Here is a 22726-nt window from a genome sequence, read left to right as displayed (position 1 = left end):
GATGTTCATTGGCACACAAGGTGGGAGCTCAGACCCACCTCTCCTCCCCCATGCAGACAGGAACTTGCTAAAAGCCATGCTGCCTGTGGATTAACAGAAGACCAGCTAACGCTACCAACCACTAACTGAGTGGTAAAACTCTGCATCTTTTATTTATTAATAAAAATAAAATAAAATAAAATAAAATAAAGCTGTTGCAAGTAGCACTCAGCCAGTATATAGAGGTCAAAAGGTCAAATTCCAGCACATCACTTCAGAAAGGTTCCTGAACCCTGGTCTGTACCTTCCATTAATGTTTTTCCTTGTGGCTTCTTGCAGGGAGTATGCTGATACAGAGGGCAAACAAAACATGTAAGATTTCATCTGGCTGCCCTATTAAACTCATGATTTCCTCACAACTGCGAGACCTAAAACTGACCACTGTTGTCTCTGATTTGTAATTCCTGCATAGAATCACAGAATCTCAGAATGCTAGAACTGGAAGGGACCTCAGGAGGTCATCGAGTCCAGTTCCCTGCTCTCTTGGCAGGACCAAACGCCATCTAGATCATCCCCAATAGGTGTCTGTCTAGCCTGGTCTTAAATATCTCCAGCAATGGAGATTTCACAACCTCCCTAGGTAACATATTCCAGTGTTTAATCACCTGACAATTAGGACTTTTTTCGTAATATCTAATCTAAACCTCTCTTGCTGCAGTTTAAGCCCATTGCTCCTTGCCCTATCCTCAGAGGCCAAGGAGAACAATTTTTATCTCTGCTCTTTGTAACCCTCTTTGAGGTACTTGAAAACCGCTATCATGTCCTTTCCAAGTCTTCTCTTTTTGAAATTAAACAAGCCCAGTTCTTTCAGTCTTCCCTCATAGCTCATGTTCTCTAGACCTTTAGTTGTTCTTGTTGCTCTTCTCTGAACCTTTTCCAATTTATTCATCTTGAAATGGGGTGTGCAGAACTGGACCCAGTACTCCAATTGAGGCCTAATGAGCGCTGAGTAGAACCAAAGAATGATTTCTTGTGTCTTGCTCACAACACTCCTGTTGATACATTTCACAATCACTTTTGCTTTTTTTGCAACAGCATCACACTGTTGACTCATATTTAGCTTTTTGTCCTCTATGACCCCTAAGTCCCTTTCCGCAGTACTCCTTCCTAGACAGTCACTTCCCATTCTCTACGTATGAACCTGATTGCTTCTTCCTAAGTAGAGTACTTTGCATTTGTCCTTATTAAACTTCTTTCTGTTTATACAGATCATTCTGACTTACAACCCTATCCTTCAAAGCAATTGCAACCCCTCCCAGCTTGGTATCATCTGCAAACTTAAGTGTACTCTCTGTGCCAATATCTAAATTGTTGATGAAGATATTGAATAGAACTAGTCCCAAAACAGATCCCTGCAGAAGCCTACTTGTTATGCCCTTCCAGCGTGAATGCGAACCATTAATAACTACACTCTGAGAATGGTTATCCAGCCAGTTATGCACCCACCTTATAGTGGCCCCATCTAAGTTGTATTTGCTTAGTTTATTGATAACCATGCTGACATTAGCTCTCCCAGTCCTCTTGTATTACTATACCTCTTCTTAGAGGAAATGCACTTGATATTCCTTGATGGCAACATAGGAGCATTATAACAGGAATTAAATATAATTCATTAAAAGTTTCTGAACTGTTCTTGGCCTTGATCTTTTCATTTTCAATAAAGAACAGCTCTAGTTAATAATTTAGCATTCTGAAGTTTGCAGAAAAGTATTTAGAAGATTCACTAAATGCCCTATGAGGGTGCATTTCATATTTTCTATATAATATATTCTTGTGACTATGAATATGCGTAACTGGGAAATGTTTTATGCAAAGGTATTGTTTGAAAAGTTATTTGCTGAATGTGTATATATATTATTCCTATATTTGAAGTTAGAAATATGAAGCATAAATCTGTTTTACTAATGGAGACATGTTAAGTGAGGGAAATAAGGGTATTTCAGAAATTCATGGATAAGAACATCATCAGCATTTGCATCATCAACAACCAGGGGCTCGGCATCTGTTGGTGTCCAGTGCCTCCCTCACTGTTTCCTTCCATCTTTCTCTGTCCAGTGCAGAGTGGCTTAGTTTCTGTAGACTAGCTCTGCACCCATCTAGTATATCATCTACTCATTTTTTTGTGGGTCTGCCTCTCTTATTCGACCTGTCCACTATGCCGAATATTAGGGTCTTGATTTTTTGCTTGTCATGCATTCTGCAGATATGCCTGAATACCTGTAATTTCTGTTGTATAACCTTGTGCAGTAGGTTCTCTTTGATCTGTATTTTCCTGTATAATTCCTCATTTGTGACCTTCTGCATTCATCCTGTTTTCAGGATCTTTCTATAACAACTCCTCTCGAATGCCAATATCTTTCTGTTTAAATCTTTCGTTGTCACCTCTATCTCACTTCTGTACAGTATGCTGCTGAATACACACATTTTCAGGACACTCAACTTCATTCCTAAGCTAATCGCTTTGCTTTTCCACATCTTATCCATTGCCTTCGAACTTGCTCTTGCTTTCGCTATTCTTGTTGCTATTTCCTCCTTACAGTCTAGATCATATGTTATGTTGCTTCCCAGGTATGTGAACACTGTCTACACTGATCTTCCTTCTTGTTTCCTTATCGCCAAATACCATTGGTTTTCTTTTACTGATGTTCATAATCAGCCCGTACCGCTTCCCTTCCTTGTTTAGCACCTGCACCATTCTTGCTAGCTTCTCTTCATCAATGATCCACAGACCTCAAGTTGTTGATTCTCATCCCATGCACATATATCCCTTTTATCTCTTCCTTGATCTTGTCCAACACTCTCTCTAGGTGTGTGGGCCAGATGAATACCCAGAAACTAACTGCTTCAGGATAGGCCCAAAAAGTCAATAACAGAACACCACTTGTCACTACCTATAGCCTCCAGCTCAAACCCCTGCAACGCATCATTGAAAACCTACAACCTATTCTAGATCATGATGCTACACCCTGAAAGGTCGTAGGTGGCAGGCCTGTTCTCTGCTATAGACAACCTCCTAACCTAATGAAGATTCTCACTAGCAATCACAGACTACACCACAATAAAACTAATCCTGGAACTTTTCCTTGCAACAAACCCCGTTGCCAACTTTGCCCACATATTTATTCTGGGGATACCATCATTGGACCTAACCACATTAACTACAAGATCAGTGGCTCATTCTCCTGTAGCTCAACCAATGTTATATATGCCACCATGTGCCAACAGTGTCCCTCTACTATGTACATTGGACAAACTGGGCAAAAACTTTGCCAAAGAATGAATGGACACAGAGCAGACATTAGGAATCTCAATATGGTACACATAAACCTGTCAGTGAGTATTTCAGTGGAGTGGGCCATTCTGTTAAAGACCTGAGAATGTGTCCTACAACAAAGAGGCTTTAAAAGCAAATTACATAGGGAGATTTGTGAACTGGGGTTCATACTCAGATTCGGCATGTTAACACTTGGTATGAACAGGGACAGTAATTATCTCACCCATTACAAAGACTGTCTCCCTTCCTTTGATGTTCAAAATTATCTCAAGTAAGACACTTAACACCTCCACCTGTCATAACCCTCCTTCAGTTCCATGTATTTGATTTGTCAGTTTTTACCTCAGTTTTTTTTTTTAACCTCTCTGCTATATAACTGAGTCTGGCCTGGAAACACTATCAATCTGAAGAAGTGGGTCTGTCCCATAAAAACTCATCACCTAATAAATTTTGTTAGTCTTTAAAGTGCTGCAAGACCTAAACATTTTAAGTGAATTAATGCTCTTTCAAAGACACGTTGAGGTAATTAGACTCTGAAATGTAAAAGGTTACTAAAAATATTTTCATGAAACATTGTGAATTGAATTGTTCCCACAATTTTTAAAAAAGCAATGCAAACTATTTTTCTGGGTTTGAATATGTGCCTGCAGTATTATGAATCAAAGTATGACGTTGCTGTGCTAATATGTGACAAGCTGAAAACGTATTTTACTTTGTTATGAATCAAAAGTGGATCTCGATGCTTCTTCTGTTAGAGGAAAATTAGACTGAAGTTCATAGACTATTATTCTGTTCAGTTCTACATAGGTTTTTTGAACTTTGCTTATCATGGTAGTGTATGAGTGACTTTCAGTATGCACCAAGCAACGTGATTACATATGTTATGATTGTTAGCTTTCTTCTCCTCTACTTAGAGTACTGTGGGTTGTGTTGTCTTGGTAAGTGTGTCATTTTAAATATATGTTCTCTCTCACATGTGCGCAAACACACACGGTGCATGCTCTCTTATGCACATGTTGCTATGTCTATGTTAGAAACAGCAAGGTAAAGGATATTCTTGCACTTGGAGTACAAAGTACTGAGGTTTCTGAGGGGTAGTAGTACCTGGGGGAATTTATTGCACAGTTCAGCATAGATTCTGTCTGCCACACAGATAAGCTCTTACTGTTGAGGGTTACACTTTGCCAGAGGAGCACAGTTACCAACTATACTGTTTGTCCTGGAGTTTAGATATCATGAGGTGAAGAAAAGGACTGAGGTGTTGCACTTATTTCAGAATTCTAAAGGGAGCCCGTTAAAGAGCAGAGGACAGATCTGAAATGTTTGCAGCAGCCTGTGTTGCTGACGAGACATGTTATAGTGCTCCATGCCCAGGTACATTGCATTGCTGTAATCCAGCTGAACAGTGACAGACATGCATAACAAGTCCATCAGGATGGAACAGAGTCACCTGTTGCAAAGTATTGCATGTGAATGTTGTGAAGTAAAAGCTCATCATCAATGAGGAATCCAAGAGTACTCCTAAGCTGTGAGTGCAAACTCCTCAAAATACTTTCCACTGACCATTAGCATTGCTTCTGTTTTGCTTAGGTTCAGCTTCAGCCTGCTGATCTCACCAAAGCACAAGGCCATCTTGCTGGAAGTGGGGAAGAACAAACTTCTCTATTGGCAGTGCTAGGGGAGGTTGTCAGTAGGTTTCTCTTAGCCTGTAATACAGTCTTAGCATAGGCTTGGAGAAAATTATTCTTCATCCTGTCTGAATCAGTCATTGTTTTCTGCTATCAGTGTTCAATTTTCCATCCCCCTCTGTTTATCCCACCTAGGATATCAGAAAACCAAGGAGATCTGTGTTGGCAGTGGGAAAGAAGGAGGTTGTTTAGGGGGGCAAAATATCAATGGGCTAGGCTGGTGTACAATACTTGTGATTTACCGGGTCCTCAATTCCTTATCTTTTTGGATGGACTACTAAATCATGGACAACGGCAGCATTTGGAACTCACTGAACTCCTCGAGGGAGCTGTAGTGAGAGTGGAGCTCGTAAACTAAGAGGAACCAATCGTTTAGTTCTGTCAGGCCAAAGAGAAGAGATTTCCTGTTCCCCAAATACTGCCCCAGGAAGCGGGCCCAATTAAATTGCTGTCTGTTTGTACACAGTAGAGCAGCATCAGAAGTGCATGTGGCAGGAAATTGTGGCCTCACTGAGACATGTACAGCAGGTCACCTTGTATTTTGCCCCACTCATCTTTCCCGACTGCTTATGCAAGGCTGAATTGTTTTGTTTTAGTTTCAACTTAAGTGAAGCATTATAGCAGGTCCACCTGCAGCTCTTATTATCACAGATGTATAAGAAGCAGCTTTGGGGCTACCTGCAATTTGATAATGCTGCTCAGTTTTGCTGTAGAGAGGTTCAAAAGTTCCATTCTTATTATTAGTCACCACCGCATTCCTGTGTTCTGACAGGTTGGTATCTTGGATTGTATTGTGACACTAATTAGGGAGCATACATGAAGCTGTACCCAGATGAGTCCTGAAAACAGTATATCTAAAGAACAGATGGATACGGTCACAGATTGCCAAGCAAATGAGAAAGACGGAAGGCCATTCCCAAGAGAAAGTGGAATGATCCTGAACAAAGGATAGTGGTGGAGATTGTGTGGAGAGGTTAGTTAATTTCTGTTTCTGTAGTCACTAGGTAATTTGAAAAAAGGGGTAACTGGCAAGTCTGTTTTGTATTCACTTCACAAGCTTTTTCGTGTGTCCAAACAGCAAGATGGGGTGGGGAAGTGACACTTTTATTATAGAGCAGTGGAAGTCCAAATGGGTAAGTGGAGTCAAAGGAAGAAGAGAAACCTGATCCTGGAAATCTGTAATAAAATACTTCCATATAAAAAATTGTGAAATTTACTATTAAATACCATTATTTGCTTGTAACAAGTCAATAGGAACTATTTTTACATGGGACAAGGGTGTTTGGAAACTGTTTTAAGCTTGCCATAATTTGTTAATGAAAAGGCTCATATTGTGATCACAAGGAGACCCTTCTGATGGTACTGCCATGTTGATTAATGCACATTGTCGGTGCCTTAGAGGCTCTATACGAGAGCCCATGCATCACTATGCACCTGTGGTATTCATTAATCAGTGCTACTGTCCAGCGCAGTGATTGATTAACATGTGGGATATGTTCAGACCTTTGCGGTGAGGGGATATTTTATTTCTCATGGCACCTGAAACCATAGATCAGCTGGTATATGTGAGCTATGCAAGTTTGTCTGGCAATTTTTATTACATTTTATTGATTTGATTTTGTTCTGTACATGTAGTATCTAGATGTGTCACATAGATTAGATGGAACTATCTGCAATAAGGCTGCATGAACAACCTTCTTCCTTATATTGCCTGCATCTTATCCTAAATAGCCCTCTTATGGTCTATAGTTAAGGAACGGCTGTCCAAAAATAAGTCTTGCACTGCTCTTTGAAGGTCAGTAAAGTCAGTCTTTGGCTGTCATCCAGAAAGAAAGTTCAGATATGGCAAAGCACTCTCCATAGGGCAACCTGACGCCCCCTCAGAATGTGTGTGTGAATCTAAGGAAAAGCAATTCATATGGTGATCTCAGTCATCCTTGTGGTGCATAGAAAAGAGGGTGACCAATTGCATTTCAAAGAAATAAAAGAACCTAACCTTGCATAGTTATCGGAGGGGTAGCCATGTTAGTCTGGATCTGTAACAGCAACGAAGGGTCCTGTGGCACCTTATAGACTAACAGAAAAGTTTTGAGCATGAGCTTTCGTGAGCACAGACTCATAGTAACAGAGAGGGAGCAGTGCTAGTCTATGTACTATCAAAACAAAAAGCAGTCAAGTAGCACTTTAAAGACTGGCAAAATAATTTATTAGGTGAGCTTTCGTGGGACAGACTCACTTCTTCAGACCATAGCCAGACCAGAACAGACATTTAAGGCACAGAGAACCAAAAACAGTAATCAAGGAGGACAAATCAGAAAAAAAATGATCAAGGTGAACAAATCAGAGAGTGGAGGGGTGGGCGGGGAAGGTCAAGAATTAGATTAAGCCAAGTATGCAGACGAGCCCCTATAGTGACTCAGAAAATTCCTATCCCAGTTCAAACCACGTGTTAATGTGCCGAATTTGAATATAAGAGACAGCTCAGCTGCTTCCCTTTGAATAGCGGTGCCTTAAATATTGCTAGTCTTTAAAGTGCTACTTGACTGCTTTTTGTTCTAACCCTGCATGTGGGACAAAATGCAGTACAACTATTTTAAAAGAACAGAACTCACACATGTAATGTAATGTAAAATCATACCCCATGTTGTGGAGTATACGGTGGTTTGCATTATTGTGGAAGAAATGTGGGAAATGTGCTCTGTTTTGATATAATAGGGATGTGGGATGGTTGGTTTATTCCTTTAGAGATTGTCTGTCTCTTTTCATTAACGTAATTAGGTCCAAGGCAAAGCAGTGCTTTAGCAGTTAGAACAAACACCTTGAATTGAGTCTGAAGCAGATGAAAAGCCAGTGTGCAATATTCAGAGCACAGTTATAATGGAGCCAGACAAGAGCAGAATTCTGTCACAACCTTAATGTTAAACTTCCCCCAAAATTTCTGTAATCAATGAAATTTTCTTGGTGACACTGGTGAGGCTACTGCACAGTTCAGTCTTTTTTTAGGGTTCAGTACACTTAATAATGATGTGGTTGGGCATAATAATTATTTTTTTCCTCAATATGCTAAACATTTAGTGTCAAAATAATAATCCACATTATGATTGTACTAACAAATCTGAAAGGCTCTGTTTAAGCATTGATCTGAATTTATACTTCTTCTTCGAGTGGTCCCCGTGGGTGCTCCACAATAGGTGTCGGGCTCGCCCGGCGCCGCAGATCGGAAATCTTCCAGCAGTTTCTCCTGGATCGTGCATGCACCGGCGTGCGCCGCCCCCCTGCGCGCCCCCAGCCGTGTGCACGATCCGGTCCCCGCCAATTCCTTCTTAACCGCCATCGGCTGCAGACGGAATCCACTCAGGCTAAGGCCAGAGTCAGATTACATAGTGGTTTTTTTTTCCCACGGGTAATTTGTTGTTTTCGGTTATTAAACAAAAAAAAAAAAAAAGAGGGAAAGCAAAGACAAAGAGAATATCAGCAAAAAAAAAAAAAAAAAGGAAAAAGAGAGGAGCGGAGAAGAGAAGAGCGGATGTGAAGGCCATTTAGGCTGCCCGCTGCCGCAGGCCAGTGATCACTATTTGGGGTGGAAAGGCACTAATTAAGTGCTAAGTACCCTATTAACAATAAAGGACTCACTGCAATGGCCTCTTCAGGTTTTACAAAGCGGGAGTCATGCCGTGAAGCTATGCCGGCTTTTGTGGGGCATAGCGAAGGCATCCGATGCCTGGGGGAATTACAGGCTACCCAGATGCGTTCTCACTGTGCTAAGCTCACAGCCAGGGCCAGGAAGGACAGAGCGATGAGGCGTAAAATGCTCTTGTTGATAAGGCTCTCCAGCCGGACTTGCCGGAGAAGCCTCATCCAGAAGGGCCCTCTGGGTTGCATAAGAGGAGGGTAGTTTTTCTCTGACCCCCTCAGTGCAGAAATGGAGGAAACTCTCCCTGGCTCAATCCTTGCCATGCGTTTGCAGCAAGCAGGACGAGCAGAGCACACAGCCACCAGCCGCATACTCAGGCAAGCGGCAGCATGGCAGCGCACGTGGCAGAGGCTGAGTCTCCGGTTATACAACAGCCGGCATGCGCGGTGCCTAGAGCGTCAGCCAGGCAAGCGCCGGAACTGGCGGCACAGACCCCCGCGGCACCAGCGGTGCAGGGGCGCCAGGCACGGAGCCTGCAGGCACCGGAGGGGGATACCCGCGCGGCATCGCAGCTGACGGTGCCGAGCGCGGCACTGACAGTGGGGCCGAGATCCCCGGCACGGGAGGGGGGCGATGCCGGCCCCGCAGCGGAGGGGCAAGGCAACATCAAAAACCCAGCACCGCAGTCCATCTCTGGACAGGGCTGCGCTGCTGTTAGCACCAAGCCCTCCCCCTGTGATACACACGCCGCACTGAAGGCCTGTCTCCCCACTGGCCCATCTGGGGAAAAAAAAAAAACCCGCCTTCTCCATTCCTCCAACCAATGTCACCATGGCTTGGGCCACCTTCACCATTTCTGGGATTGGATCCCCTGGAGTACTGTCACAAGCCAGTTTCACCTCTATCTGTGTCGTTGCGGAGGTCTCGCTCTCCCAGGCATCGGGGGTACACGCCCCATGAGTGGTCCAGGTCTCCATCCCCTGGCCCATGCTGCCATGGTCGTCCTTATCATGCTGGACACAGACAAACCACAGGCCTATACCCAGGGGCAAGTCCCCCCTGGCCGCTTAATACCCCCGTGGGCACTCCTGATCGGGGACGGAAACACAGTTGTCTCAAAGGGAGTTAATTTTAGAACCCCAAGACTTTCCTTCACAATCCTCCAGCAAGCAAGTGTATCATAGACCGCAGGAACCCGAGGGTTTGAGGGAGGTTTACCTTAGTGGTTCCTCCTCATCCTCCCCAGATGAGGCCATGGCCCCCGGGGATGTCCCTCCCCTGGCTGACCTTAAACAGTTTCAGGAGCTGTTTGAAAGGGTGGCTTTCACACAAGACATTCAAACGGCAGAGGTGAAGGAGAAACATCACAAACTCCTGAAAAATTTGAGACCCCCGTCTTCATCCAAAATTGCTATTCCGCTGGACGAAGCCATTCTGGAGTCAGCCACTACTATATGGCAGACTCCGGCCTCTGTTCCGCCTATGAACAAGAGAGCGGATAAGAAATAATTCGTCCCGGCAAAGGGCATGGAGTTCCTCTTCAGTCACCCACAACCAAATTCTTTGGTGGTCGGGTCGTCCCAGCAGAGGTCAAAGGCTTCTCAGTACAAATTGGGGGATCGGACAAAGATGCTAAGAAGCTAGAGATGTTTGGCAGGAAGGTATATTCCTCTCCTATCCTGCTATTGAGAATTGGCAAATTATGGGCACACCTAGCAAACCATAATTTTGATAATTACTCTGGGCTTACTCCCCTCATGGATCCACTTCCGGAAGATAAAAAGCCGGTGTTAAAGGCGATTGTTCAAGAGGGCTACGCAGCATCGCGGACGGGAGTCCAGATTGCCCTGGACATGGCAGACACGGCGGCACATTCAACGGCTACAGCAGTGGTCATGCATAGAGGATCCTGGCCCCAGACGTCGGGTATCTCAAGGGACCTACAGGCGAAGATCGTGGACCTTCCCTTTGATACACAAAAGCTGTTTGCAGACTCAACCGACTTGGTCCCTCACTCCAGTAAGGACTCGAGAGCTACACTTAGAACTTCGGGCATTTATATTCCCCCATACAGGAGGGAAAAATTTTATCCTCAGCAAAGATGCTATGCTTACAACCACAGTGTGCTCAATATCAACGGGGCTACGGCCAAGGGCGCTATCAATAGTGGCAACAGTACAGAACTCCTAGGTGACGTTCTCAACAAAGCCGGACGCCCTTGGGTCAGGCCCAAAGGCAACAAGTTTGATGGGTATGTCAGGGGCTGCACTATCAATACCCTCACTCAATGCCACTCTCATCTCATATTCTATCATTGCCTCAGACCGTTCCACTCCCAATGGCAAAAGATCACCACAGACATATGGGTGCTGGAGATCATAGCCACGGGTTACGTGATCCCCTCCCAGTCGCTTCCACCGACGAAGCCTCCCACCAGGCCTCACCTCAGGGACGCTGCCACGAGGCGAGGCTCAAGCAGAAGGTGACTCACCTTATGTTCATAAGGGTGGTGGAAAGAGTGCCGGAATAATTCTAGGGGAAGGTTTTTATTCACGCTACTTCCTACCAGGGAAGAAAACAGGACACTGGAGGCCCATCTTAGATCTTTGGGGCCTCAACCGTTACTTGCGCAAGCAACGGTTTCAGATGATCACAGTTGACTTGATACTCACGGCACTGGACGATGGAGACTGGGTTGCAGCACTCGACTTATGAGATGCTTACTTTCATATAACAATCCACCCGGCACACAGACGCTTCCTCCGCTTCACGGTCGGCCAGGAGCGCTTCCAGCACAGGGTTCTTCCGTTTGGCCTCTCCTCGGCCCCCAGAGTCTTTACCAAAACCCTGGCAGTGGTGTCAGTCTACCTGCACAGACAGGGGGTGTTTTATTTTTCCCATATCTGAGCGACTGCCTGCTAAAAGGGGCCTCGAAGGCAGAGGTCTCACGCATGATACGCGTCACAGCGGACACGTTTCTTCGCTGGGCCTAGTCATCAACCTCGCAAAGTCGAAGTCCGAACCCACACAACATATAGAGTTCATAGGGGCACACACAAACTCTATCACAGCAAGGGTGTACCTACCCGACGCCCGCTTCCGCGCAATCACTTCGCTGGTGCAAGTCATTACATACAGCCCCACGGTGCTGGTCTTAACGTGCCTATGGCTGCTGGGCCACATGGCGGCAGTGACGTTTGTGGTACAGAATGCCAGGTTGCACATGTCAAGCCTGTAGCATTGGCTGGCGAGCGTTTACAAACCCTCATCCCACACTGTCCACAGGGTGGTGTCGCCCACAACAGAGGTGCGCAGATCTCTGGTGTGGTGGGAAAACCCTGAGAATCTGCTAGTGGGGGTGCCTTTTCACCAACCACAAATTTCTATTTTCTTACTACCGACGCCTCCCACATGGGATGGGGAGCGCACATCAGCGACAAGGTAACGCAAGGGCTATGGTCCCCTGCGGAACAGACACTGCACATATCCATACTGGAGCTCAGAGCAGTGTTCAACGCCTGCAAACATTTTCGAGATTACCTATATGGCAACGTAGTCGGGATTCAATACCGACAATACCTCCACTATGTTTCTACATCAATCGACAAGGAGGAGCACGATCCTGTGCCCTATGTGCAGAAGCACTCCGATTGTGGAATCGGTGCATCGCCAACAACATAACGTTGAAAGCCTCGTACTTGCCGGGCGCTCACAACGTGATTGGAGATCAGCTGAGCAGGTGCTTCGCAATCACGCACGAATGGCAGATCCGCTCCGATCTGCTACAGCGCATTTTTCGTATATGGGGGTTTTCCCCAGATCGATCTGTTTGCCACCCAGTACAACAAAAAAAAAAGTGTCCCCAGTACTGCTCCAAGGCAGGAGTGGGGCGGGGGTCCCTGGGGGACGCATTCATGTTTTCATGGAAGGGCTCCCTACTTTACGCGTTTCCCCTGCAGCGCTTATCCGCAAGGTCTTGCACAAAGCCAGAAGGGAGAGAGCTCACATGATACTCATAGTCCCGCTTGGGATCGGCAGCAATGGTTTCCCTTGCTTCTGCGCATGTCGGACCGCCCACCGTTCCCTCTACCGGTGGCGCCAGACTTACTCACACGGGCTCAAGGGTCCATAGTGCACCCGCACCCTCAGGGTCTGCACCTACAAGCATGGCTAATCCATGGCTCAGCTCCTTAAAGAGCACATGTACGGAGGGAACACAACAAGTCCTGGAATGTAGCCGAAGGACCTCCACCAGGAGGACTTACAAGCAGAAATGGACTCGATTCACAGCCTGGTGTTCTGCCAAGCAGTTAGCTCCCCTTGACGTTCCTATACCTGTAATACTAGAATACTTATTGGACCTCAAGAGAGGCAGGCTTTCTCTATCCTCGCTAAAGGTCCACCTCGCCGGTATATCAGCCTTTTGGCATACAGAGGAAGGGCCCACGGTATTCGCCCATCCTATCGTTACCAGGTTCTTGAATGGGCTGGTAAACCTGTACCCCCCCTCGGAAACCGCTTCCACTATCGTGGAATTTGGACTTGGTGCTCAGCACGCTATCGGGTCCACCTTTTGAACCATTAGCCACAGTTCCCATACGTCTCCTTATGATAAAAACAACCTTCCTCCTTGCAACTACGTCAGCCCGCAGGGTGAGTGAGCTCGCAGCAGTGATGGCAATGCCGCACTGCACAGTATTCTCAAAGGAGGCAGTAACCTTAAGGCTGCGCCCAGCCTTTGTTCCAAAAGTCTCTTTGGAGTCCAATCTTAACGAGCCAATAGTTTTACCCTCGTTTTATCCGAAGCCTCAGAGCTCCGGCAAGGAGGCACGCCTGCATCTCCTAGATGTGAGGAGGGCGTTGGCCTTCTACTCAGACAGAACTAAGTCCTTCCGGAAAACGGACAGGCTTCCAGTCTCTCTTGCTCCCGGGTCAAAAGGAGAAGGTCTCTCTTCCCAGAGAATCTCAAAGCACATTGTGTCCTGTATAAAAATGTGCTTCGAACTTCGAAAGACTCCTTTGCTGGCCCCGCCCAGGGCTCACTCCACCAGGGCGGTGGTGGCGTCAACAGCCTTCTTCAAGGTCATCGCATTAACAGACATCTGTAGAGCGGCGACCTGGTCATCCTATGACACCTTCGCCAAGCATTATGCCCTGCCTTGGGTATTCTAAGAGGATACCCGTCTGTCGACAGCAGTCCTCTTGGGGGCAAGCTGCACATAAACCGATTACCCACCTCCTTACTTGGGTTACTGCTGGGTAGTCACCTATTGTGGAGCGCCCACGGGGACCACTCAAGGAAGAAAGAGAAGTTACTCACCTGTAGTAACGATGGTTCTTCGAGATGTGTCCCCGTGGGTGCTCCACCACCCGCCCATCCTCCCTGCTTCGGATCTCTGTCTGGTGTTTTTCAGGAGCATCCGAGGCGGTTGGTCAAGGAACTGGCAGGGACTGGATCGCGCACGCGGCCGGGGGCGCACAGGGGGGCGGTGCGCACCGGCGCATGCGCGATCCAGGAGAAACTGCTGGAAGATTTCCGATCTGTGGCGCTGGGCGAGCCCGACACCTATTGTGGAGCACCCACGGGGACACATCTCGAAGAACCATCGTTACTACAGGTGAGTAACTTCTCTTTTTTTTCTCTTGTATGGTAGCAAGTTTTTCTTGTAATGTTGAAATTATCTGAATGGACATCTGTGTAAACATGTGGTAAGTACCAAAAAGCAGTGTGTAAACTTCAGAAAATAAATTCCTTTGAATTTCTGGGCTTGGATAAAGATGAGTGACCTTTAGAAACATGTCTTAGGAAAACATTATCAGCTGTAAATGGCCCAAGCACTGTAATGATTAGTGCTAGCAAGAACTTGGGGTGAAATATGATATGTATGTGTTTTGCTCTCTCTTGCTGGTCTAAGCAGGTTACACAAGCTAGTAGCTACTGTAGATACTGTGTGCTTCTAAAAAATCTTTGAAATCAAGTAAGAAGGTGACTCTTCCTTTTTAACTTTGAGTTTTAGGGCCTGATCCAAGGACCACATAAGTCAACAGCAGATTTGCTGTTGACTTCAGTGGACTTTGTATCAGGTCCTTGTTCCTCAGGCCTTTTGTCCTTTGTATCATCAGTTCTGTGGCTGTTCTGGGATGTTGTGTAAAGTGACTTGGTAACCCATTACCTCTGACAGAGAGGTTCTTGAACAATTTTTTTTCATGGCACTTATCACATTTTATCCAAGTGGGAGTAGAGGTGTCCCCACTATTTTCACAATTTCATAACACCCTTATAATAGCTACAGCAACTGCTTATGTGGAAAAATTATAAGATTAATGTATTGTTTGCTTCTTTTCGTCCAATTTAGATGGTTAAAGATGTCAAATACCACTAATGAAAGAAGGGGGAAAAAGATAGGATAAATGTCCTAGCCTTTTGAAAGTCTGGATGCATATACACCTGTAACATGATATAGATGTACCACACCACATGCAGTGATAGTAAGGAGAAATGGGGAAATATGGGTGAAATACTACTGTCGTCATATTGTAGTTCCTCTGTAGGTACAACCAAAGCATTATATTTTCAGTTTGCAAATACCAAACTAAATTTACTATGTTCTCACCAGTTCATCTTCCTGTAAAATTTTCACTGCCTTTCAATTTCTTGATGAGAGAGAGAATATTCTATAAAAGCTATGTCACTCTTAAAAAAAATCTGTTCTGACCCTAGGTGAATGGATGGATTTCTTTTTGTTACACCTCAACACCATCCAGCACTTGGGATACTCTATAAAATAGTTTAATAAAAATAAAAACAAAAATAAAAAGGGGGAGGGATAGCTCAGTGGTTTGAGCATTGGCCTGCTAAACCCAGGGTTCTGAGTTCAATCCTTGACAAGGCTAGGGAACTGGGGCTAAAAGATTTGGAAAAAAAAAAAAAGGATGGTGCTTGGCCCTACCTAAAGGACAGGGGACTAGATTTAATGATCTGCTGAAGTCCCTTCCAGCTCTGTGAGATGTGTATCTCTGTGTACTTATTATTAATACTATCTTTTCCATGTTTTTGGAAGTACACAGAATAATTGGACTTATGATCTATTTTTTTGCTCATGAATTTTGAGGTTTGTGGCTCATGAGCCCTAATTTGCAAATAGGGAGATTCTCATGACATAAGTAGGAGAAAATCCTCCTCTTGGTCATATCTTACCTTGGACATAATGAAATCTCCATGTAAGGAATTGTTACATGTTGAACCTCTCTAGTGTGGCACCCTCAGGACCTGACTGGTGCCAAACCAGGAGAGGTCAATGTTATCCAGCAGCCTTGCCAACACTTCCAGTGCTTACTAGGCTCTTAGAAGACATTTTGGGGTTAATTAGAGCTAAACAACAACGCAGAACACAGAGAGCCAGGATTACTGTCTGTCTGTAAACAAACTTTATAGGACCATGGGAAACTTGGCCACACCCTGATAATTGGCAGTGCTTTTTTTCCGTAGGAAAAAAGGTACCATAACTCAGCTCCAAACCGTCACTCCACCTCCAGGCTTAAACCCCGTGCAGTCCCAAACTGCCCCCCTATTCTACTAGAGAATTCATTGGTCGCATGATAGTGCCTTTGGCTCTCATCCTGCCAATAGTGTTTGCTCAGAAGTTCCTGCAGGAGCAGTGAATGAAACTGATGATTATGTCAGTTTCACTCTGCTCCTTCCAGCATTTCTGGGATGAGCTGAGTGCTATGGTAAATTCTGGTATTAAGAAGAATCAAACAAATAAAGAGTGGACCAGAGGAGAAATTGACAAGAAGGGGAGGACAGTAGCAGAGGTACAGCATGGTCTAAAATATATACTGTTTTACACTCTCCTTCTCCTGGCCCAATAAGAACTTAGATTATATGGTAATAAGCACTCTAGAGAAACAAAGATCACTAGAAAAGTGATTTAGGAGTATTGTGAAAACAGTCTATCCCCCTCAGGAGAGAACGAATGCCTTGCATTACTCATCAGCAATTTCCTTTGACTAACTGAAGGAGCAGCATTGTGGGCAGGGTGGAGTGATTTAGACCACATTTTAAAAACCCCAAAAAATCATTGATTTGAATCAAGTTACGAGAAGAAGCTAAAACTGAGATTAGATTTACAGTTTCATTTTGCCCTTAAATCGATCCTACCTTCATAAATAAACTTTGTCACAATGTATTTGAAATAAACAGCCCTGCAACCATTAATGTAAATAGCTGAGAAATACTGGATTAAAAGACATAATTTGCTAAGTAACACTGACATGTATAACCTTAGAAATAAAAGCAAGAGTGCGTATGTCTACAACACCCTAGTTAAACACAACAACTAGCCTGAGTCCCAAATATCTACGCCACAACTTTACATCCATGCCTCTTGAGCTGTATGATTCAGCACATACAGGCCACCCAGCAGCGGTTAATTGCTGTGTAGGAATACCCAGAATGTCTGTGTTCTACATCTGGATACTCATATGAGCAGTTAAATACATACAACCATTTCTATATCTACTACCATTGTAACCTCCATGGAGAGTTGTATTGGTTTAATTAAAGATGGGATTTTTACATCTGTTTAGTTAAATCAATGCAGCTTTGTCTGTGGACGCTCTTGTATTGGTTTAAAACAGTTTTTTTATTGATTTATTTTGACGGGTACCAGCACAGAAATTTGTATTGTTTTTTAAACCAGTGTAAGTTTAAAGCAGTATAATTTCTGTGTATATAGAAATCCTAAACATTGGGTTTTTACAGTCTCTGAATGTGATTGCTTTTGAATGTGGACTCCCTATATTTACTCTCAACCAAACTTTTGTCTTTTGTCTGAGCATTAAAAGGTTTGATTATTAAAGCATTTTACTTTTAAATTTATGTATTGGCCTATAAAAGACTGTTGGAGTAAGCGTTATTTATTGTTTGTGGTCTTTGGTCCTGTTTGTATTGTTTTTTTTTTAATGTGTCTAATTTATCAAGCTCCTGGTCTGCTTGAATACTACTTTTATGAGTGCACTACTTTTGTATAGCTCATTTCGTACAATAAAGACTTTAACAGGGAAAGGATTAATGCCATTTACTTTCATTTTTTCCATACAGGGATATAAGATCTTGACTGACTTTTCTTTTTGTCTGATGCCAGTGTTTGATACTTGCAAATATCATTTACTCATTACTAATAAGCTTTCTGAGAAAATGGTTTGAGGGAGAAATTATAAAAAGTAGCAAGTAAAGCAAATGTCTCTGATTTCTCTTATGTGCTTCAGAGGGAAAGAGTGTGTCTGTATTCTTTTAGATGGTGTTTTTCCTTCTTTCCTTTCACCAAAATACCTTCAAGTTATTTTCCTTATCGCCAAAAAATACAATCTTCTTAATTATGTATTTCTGTCAATATGCTTAGAAATATTGTCTCCTCTTATTTCTGCAGGTAGAAGTGTCTTGACAACCAAGCAGGAAGGTGGATTATTTTTGAAACAATGTTTAGGCATCTGTAGAGATGATTTGTTGTTCAGTCCAGCTGGAGCTGACTGAATGAAGCTATGGGCTGTGCATCAGCCAAGCATGTTTCAACTGTTCAAAATGAAGAGGAAGCTCAGAAGGGGAAGAATTACCAGAACGGAGATGTGTTTGGCGGTGAGTGTTGTAGGATCTTATCTTGCTTATGTATCAGTAATATCCTTGAAATTCTAATAGCGAGTCTAACTCTTGTAATTAGCTAAGAAGAAATGAGCATTGAAATAAATCATGACAATACCAGCGGGTTAGGTGCGGCCACATGCAAGCTGGTGCTTCGAAGTTTGCTGCTTCGAAATTGCTTTGGGGCAGAATTAGCTTAATGGAGTGCTGCATATACACCGCAGCACTTCATTAGTAATCTCCCGACACCCTGCTTACCATGCTCCCTTCGAAGCTGGGAGCTTGTGTAGACACAGCCAAAGTGTAGGGAAATTTAAGGGCAACTATTCACTTAGAATTTCCAAATTACACATTAGATATTTCTGCTGTCAGTTGCCAAATGTAAAATTTGCTCTAAAACCCCTACTGTGTAAGCAAAATAAACCCGCCAATCCCCTCCATCCCTCTACAAAAGGAGATAAGTGTCAAACCCAAGGTCTTCCAGAACGCAGACTGTGGAAGTATTTTAGAACTAGAAGTGTGAATTTATCAATAATATCAAATAACCATCTGTAGAGATGGTAAAGGAAAATTTTGAATGTGGCGTGGTAACATAAAGTGAATCTTTTTAGTTAGAAAGGAGATTGTTCTGAAATCAGCTTTGCCATGGTATTTAATTTTTAAAGTATAGAAGTGCTAGGGTTAAATAATTTTTGTAAATATGAGTAGATTACAAAGTGTGTTAAGAATGATTGTAGAAACATGTACATTATGTAAAGTTTTCAGGACTGTCCAGATATTCTAAGGAAATTATTTCCGGTTAACAACATGATCTGGTACTGCTTATAAATGCCTTGGATTCAACATTCTTAAAATAGTTGCACTACTATTTAGAATGCCAAGCTTCTCTTCTATGGTTGTTATAGCAATTATTCGTGCAGAATTAAGAATGCCATGCTGCAGTAGGAAAGCTGTCACTGCTATTGAAGTAACGAAAGAGGAGGAACTTCACTTCAACCCGTCTGTTGAGGCTGTGTTTATTTGCAACAGCAGACACAAAATAAAACTACATCAGTTTATATCTGTAATCTGAACTGAGGGTCTTCAAAATCTTGAGTCTCTATGAGGAGGGTGTTTTGTGGTTTTTTGTTCATGTCTTGTACAATAGGATGATGGCTGTGTTGTACAATAGGGTGATGTCTTTGGAATTCTGATTTCAGTATTTGAATGTTTAAGTAATATAGGCTTTGTGGACATTTAAAAGTAAAATTTCCTCTTTTGTATGAAAAAACTATTAAGATGGATGTTAAGCAATAAGACTAGTCAGACAGCGCACATATGGGAATTCTTTTCATTTCATGCCACAGTAGCAAAAAGCCTTACCTTCAGCTGCGTGAGAACCTAAATTCTTACCAAAATGAAAAGGTAAGAGGAATTTGAGGACATAAGGGATTGTAGTGGGTATAGATCTTTTCCCCTTGATACAGCCACTTTACCATGGACATGGATACAGCCACTTTGGACATGGAGTGAGCATCAGCTGTTCAGGAGGCTATTTCAAATTAGTGGGGGGTTTTCCATCTTCATGTGAAGTATTTCCCATACCAGAATCACCACTACCACTTGTCACTGTTTGACATTCTTGTTGTTAGTCTTGCAAGGCAGTGTGTGGTTTGTGGCTCAAATTCAACAATCAGTTCTTTCTCACTAATGTGCTTGAAACATGTACTTAGGGTCTATTGAATTCAGTGGCACTTAATGCTTTGCTGGACTGGGGCTAGAATGCACCTAGAAACCAAGCTATACTGATGCTTTTAGACGTATGCCTTCCAGATTAGGTTTGAACCATTTGAGAATGGCAATATGAGGAGAGCCTGGCCTTTTCACTGTTCTTTGTGCATCAGTTGTGTAGATCAACAGAATACATTGGTCTTTAGGTCTGACAGTGTGCTGTTCTTCATGTAAAATAATTCCTGGAAAATTTAATATAAAACAGATTTTTAATCTAAAAAATTAACTATATGGGGTTTGTGCAAGATCGTCAACAACCAATCTGAATTCTCTAGATTTGTAAATCTCTGTCTAGATTACAGGATTTTGTCGACAAAACGGCCGTTTTGTCAACAAAACCCATGCATCATCCAGATTGCAAAGCGTGTTCTGTTGACAGTAAGTCGACAGAACACAGCAGTTTTGTCGACAACCATACCCCACTCAAAGAATGCCAAACACCTGTGTGGATCTTCCAGGGGGCCTTCGGTTGAGAGAACAGGCCTTTGGGGTGCCATGCAGGTGCCCCAGTGAACATATTGTCTACAGCAAGCAGAGCTCTAGGGTTTCTGCCTTCATCCATTCTTAAAGTCGCAGAGAGCCAGGGAAATGCCATGCCAGGAAGCTGAGAGCGTGCGAGCAGCAGAGTAGCACGCTGCTCCCTAGACGCCGCCACAGCCACATGTGCGCAGCAAGCCACGATGACAGAGTCCTCCTGAGACAAAACACTCCCACCCCCCTGAACCTCAAGGGACCAGTCATAAGGGGTCCCAGGACTCATCCCACCCCAGTGCTCCAAGAAGGGCCCCCTCCTGGACTGGGGGTGAGGTCCAGGCGCTTTTGGACCTGTGGAGGGAGGAAGAGACCCTACAAGACCCCAAGACCAAGCAGCGGTCCTACAAAAACACATAACCATGTCACCTAATGCAGGAACTGAATTTTGCACTTTTCCACAGAAGTGTAGGGGAATTGAATAAAGGGTTCGCACTAGGGAAATTCTATATTAGCAAGGGAAATAAACAGTGAGGGTCTTCATCTGGGCTTATAGACTGCCTCCCCACCCCATGAGAAAACATGAAAATACCTTGAAACAAAAGGACTGTAATGGGAGAGGTGGAGGAGAATTGCTGGACTTAGGTCAGAAAGGACATCTCTGGTTGGAAAAAGACATTACCTGTTATAAGAACTAGGGTGAGAAATTATGATTTATAACCAATGTTCTTAATGTATTAGGCTTAGCAGATGTTTTGTTTTATTTTGCTTAATAAATTTGATCTCTGCTATCCCTTGAACCATTTAAATCCTACTTTTCATAGTTAATAAAATCACTTTTGTTTACTAATAAACCCAGTGTAAATAATTGTTGTCTGGGGAGGGGACGCAACAGCTGTGAATATCTCTTTTTCATTGATTAAGGGGGCAAACAACGTAAAGAGCTTGTAGGCTCAGACGCTATGACTGTCTTTACAAAAAATTGTGATGTTGAGCGACCAAGGAGAGTCAGTGCAATCTTTCATTTGGCTGTAGCCTATTTAGCTTTACTCAACTCTGCCTGCGTGGCTTTGCCCTAGAGAATTTTTAGAGAGCTTCTGAGCCTTGTCTATACTGGAGCAATTTGGTAATGCAAACCCATCACACATCTGTAATGCAATGACTATCCACAAACAAAAGTGCTTCAACAGTGCAAATGTTTCCACCACAGTTATAGTTGCTCTTGCTCTGAGCTCAGTCTGCATTGAGAATTTTTAGCGGTTCTGGCACCATTGGTCTAACATTAGTACAGCCTCACCAATAGCAATCAATTAAACATTAGAATAAATGGGGCAGAGCTGTTACCCGAACTACGCCATCTATTCTAGCCCATATTGCTGTGGTTAAAAAGTGGTACCTGAACTATTGTTAACATTAAGCACTTTGAGATCTATACATGGAAAACACACTATCAGAGTGAAGGGTTCTTATTATTGTTACAGTCCTAAAACTGGTGTGACAAAGTCAGTCCTATTCCTGGGCCTCTGTCCTCTGTTCAGTCCATTAGGACAACTTCAGGGCCCTGTTGCCCTCGATGGGGTGAGGAGTGGTCTTGGGGGGAACCCAGCCCCTGCCCACTTATGCCAGGTTCTGGCCCAGGGACCCTATGCAGCTGCCAGTGGGAGGAGCTGACTCCCTTAGCCCTTGGCACAGCAGCTCTCCTCCCTGGGCCACTTCCCCAGACGATTCCCCTGGTACCTTCTCCAGGCAGTAACAATCATGGGTCCTCACTCTTGATCTTGTAGAAGCTCCCACTCTCCCTCTGTGATCTCTGGTGTTCCTGCTGCTCTCCTCTGCTCCTCTCAAACCTGTTCTCTCTCACTACTCCTGTCTCCTTGCATCTCTCTGCTCATCTCTCCCCCTGCCCTTCCCACTGTGAAAGGTTTTAAAGGCCTCTTATTGGCCCAGTCATTATGGAATCGTAGAAGAGTAGGACTGGAAGGGACCTTGAGAGGCCATCGAGTCCAGCCCCCTGCCCTCATGGCAGGACCAAGCATTTTCTAGACCATCCGTGAAAGCCATCTATCTAACCTCTTCTTAAATAGCTCCAGTGATGGAGATTCTACCACCTCCTTTGGCAATTCGTTCCAGTGTTTGATCACCCTGACAGTTAGGAACTTTTTCCTAATGTCCAACCTGAACCTCCCCTGCTGCAATTTCAGTCCATTGCC

The 22726-nt window shown here is 43.9% G+C and overlaps 1 protein-coding gene across 2 annotated transcripts in view; it reads left to right on the top strand.

Annotated features, from left to right (window-relative positions):
- The window catches only part of C9H1orf21 (chromosome 9 C1orf21 homolog), a 187135-nt gene that overhangs the window by 65566 nt on the left and 98843 nt on the right, over window positions 1–22726 (top strand). For both annotated transcript variants that reach the window (XM_075002625.1, XM_075002626.1), the window contains exon 2: window positions 18067–18272. In XM_075002625.1, coding sequence (XP_074858726.1) covers window positions 18179–18272 — 94 coding nt within the window. In that variant the 5' untranslated portion in view covers window positions 18067–18178. The remainder of the gene's footprint in view (window positions 1–18066; window positions 18273–22726) is intronic.

Source organism: Carettochelys insculpta, chromosome 9, assembly GCF_033958435.1.
Source record: "Carettochelys insculpta isolate YL-2023 chromosome 9, ASM3395843v1, whole genome shotgun sequence".
Taxonomy (NCBI): Eukaryota; Metazoa; Chordata; order Testudines; family Carettochelyidae; genus Carettochelys; species Carettochelys insculpta.
This window is presented reverse-complemented; position numbering and strand designations above follow the sequence as displayed.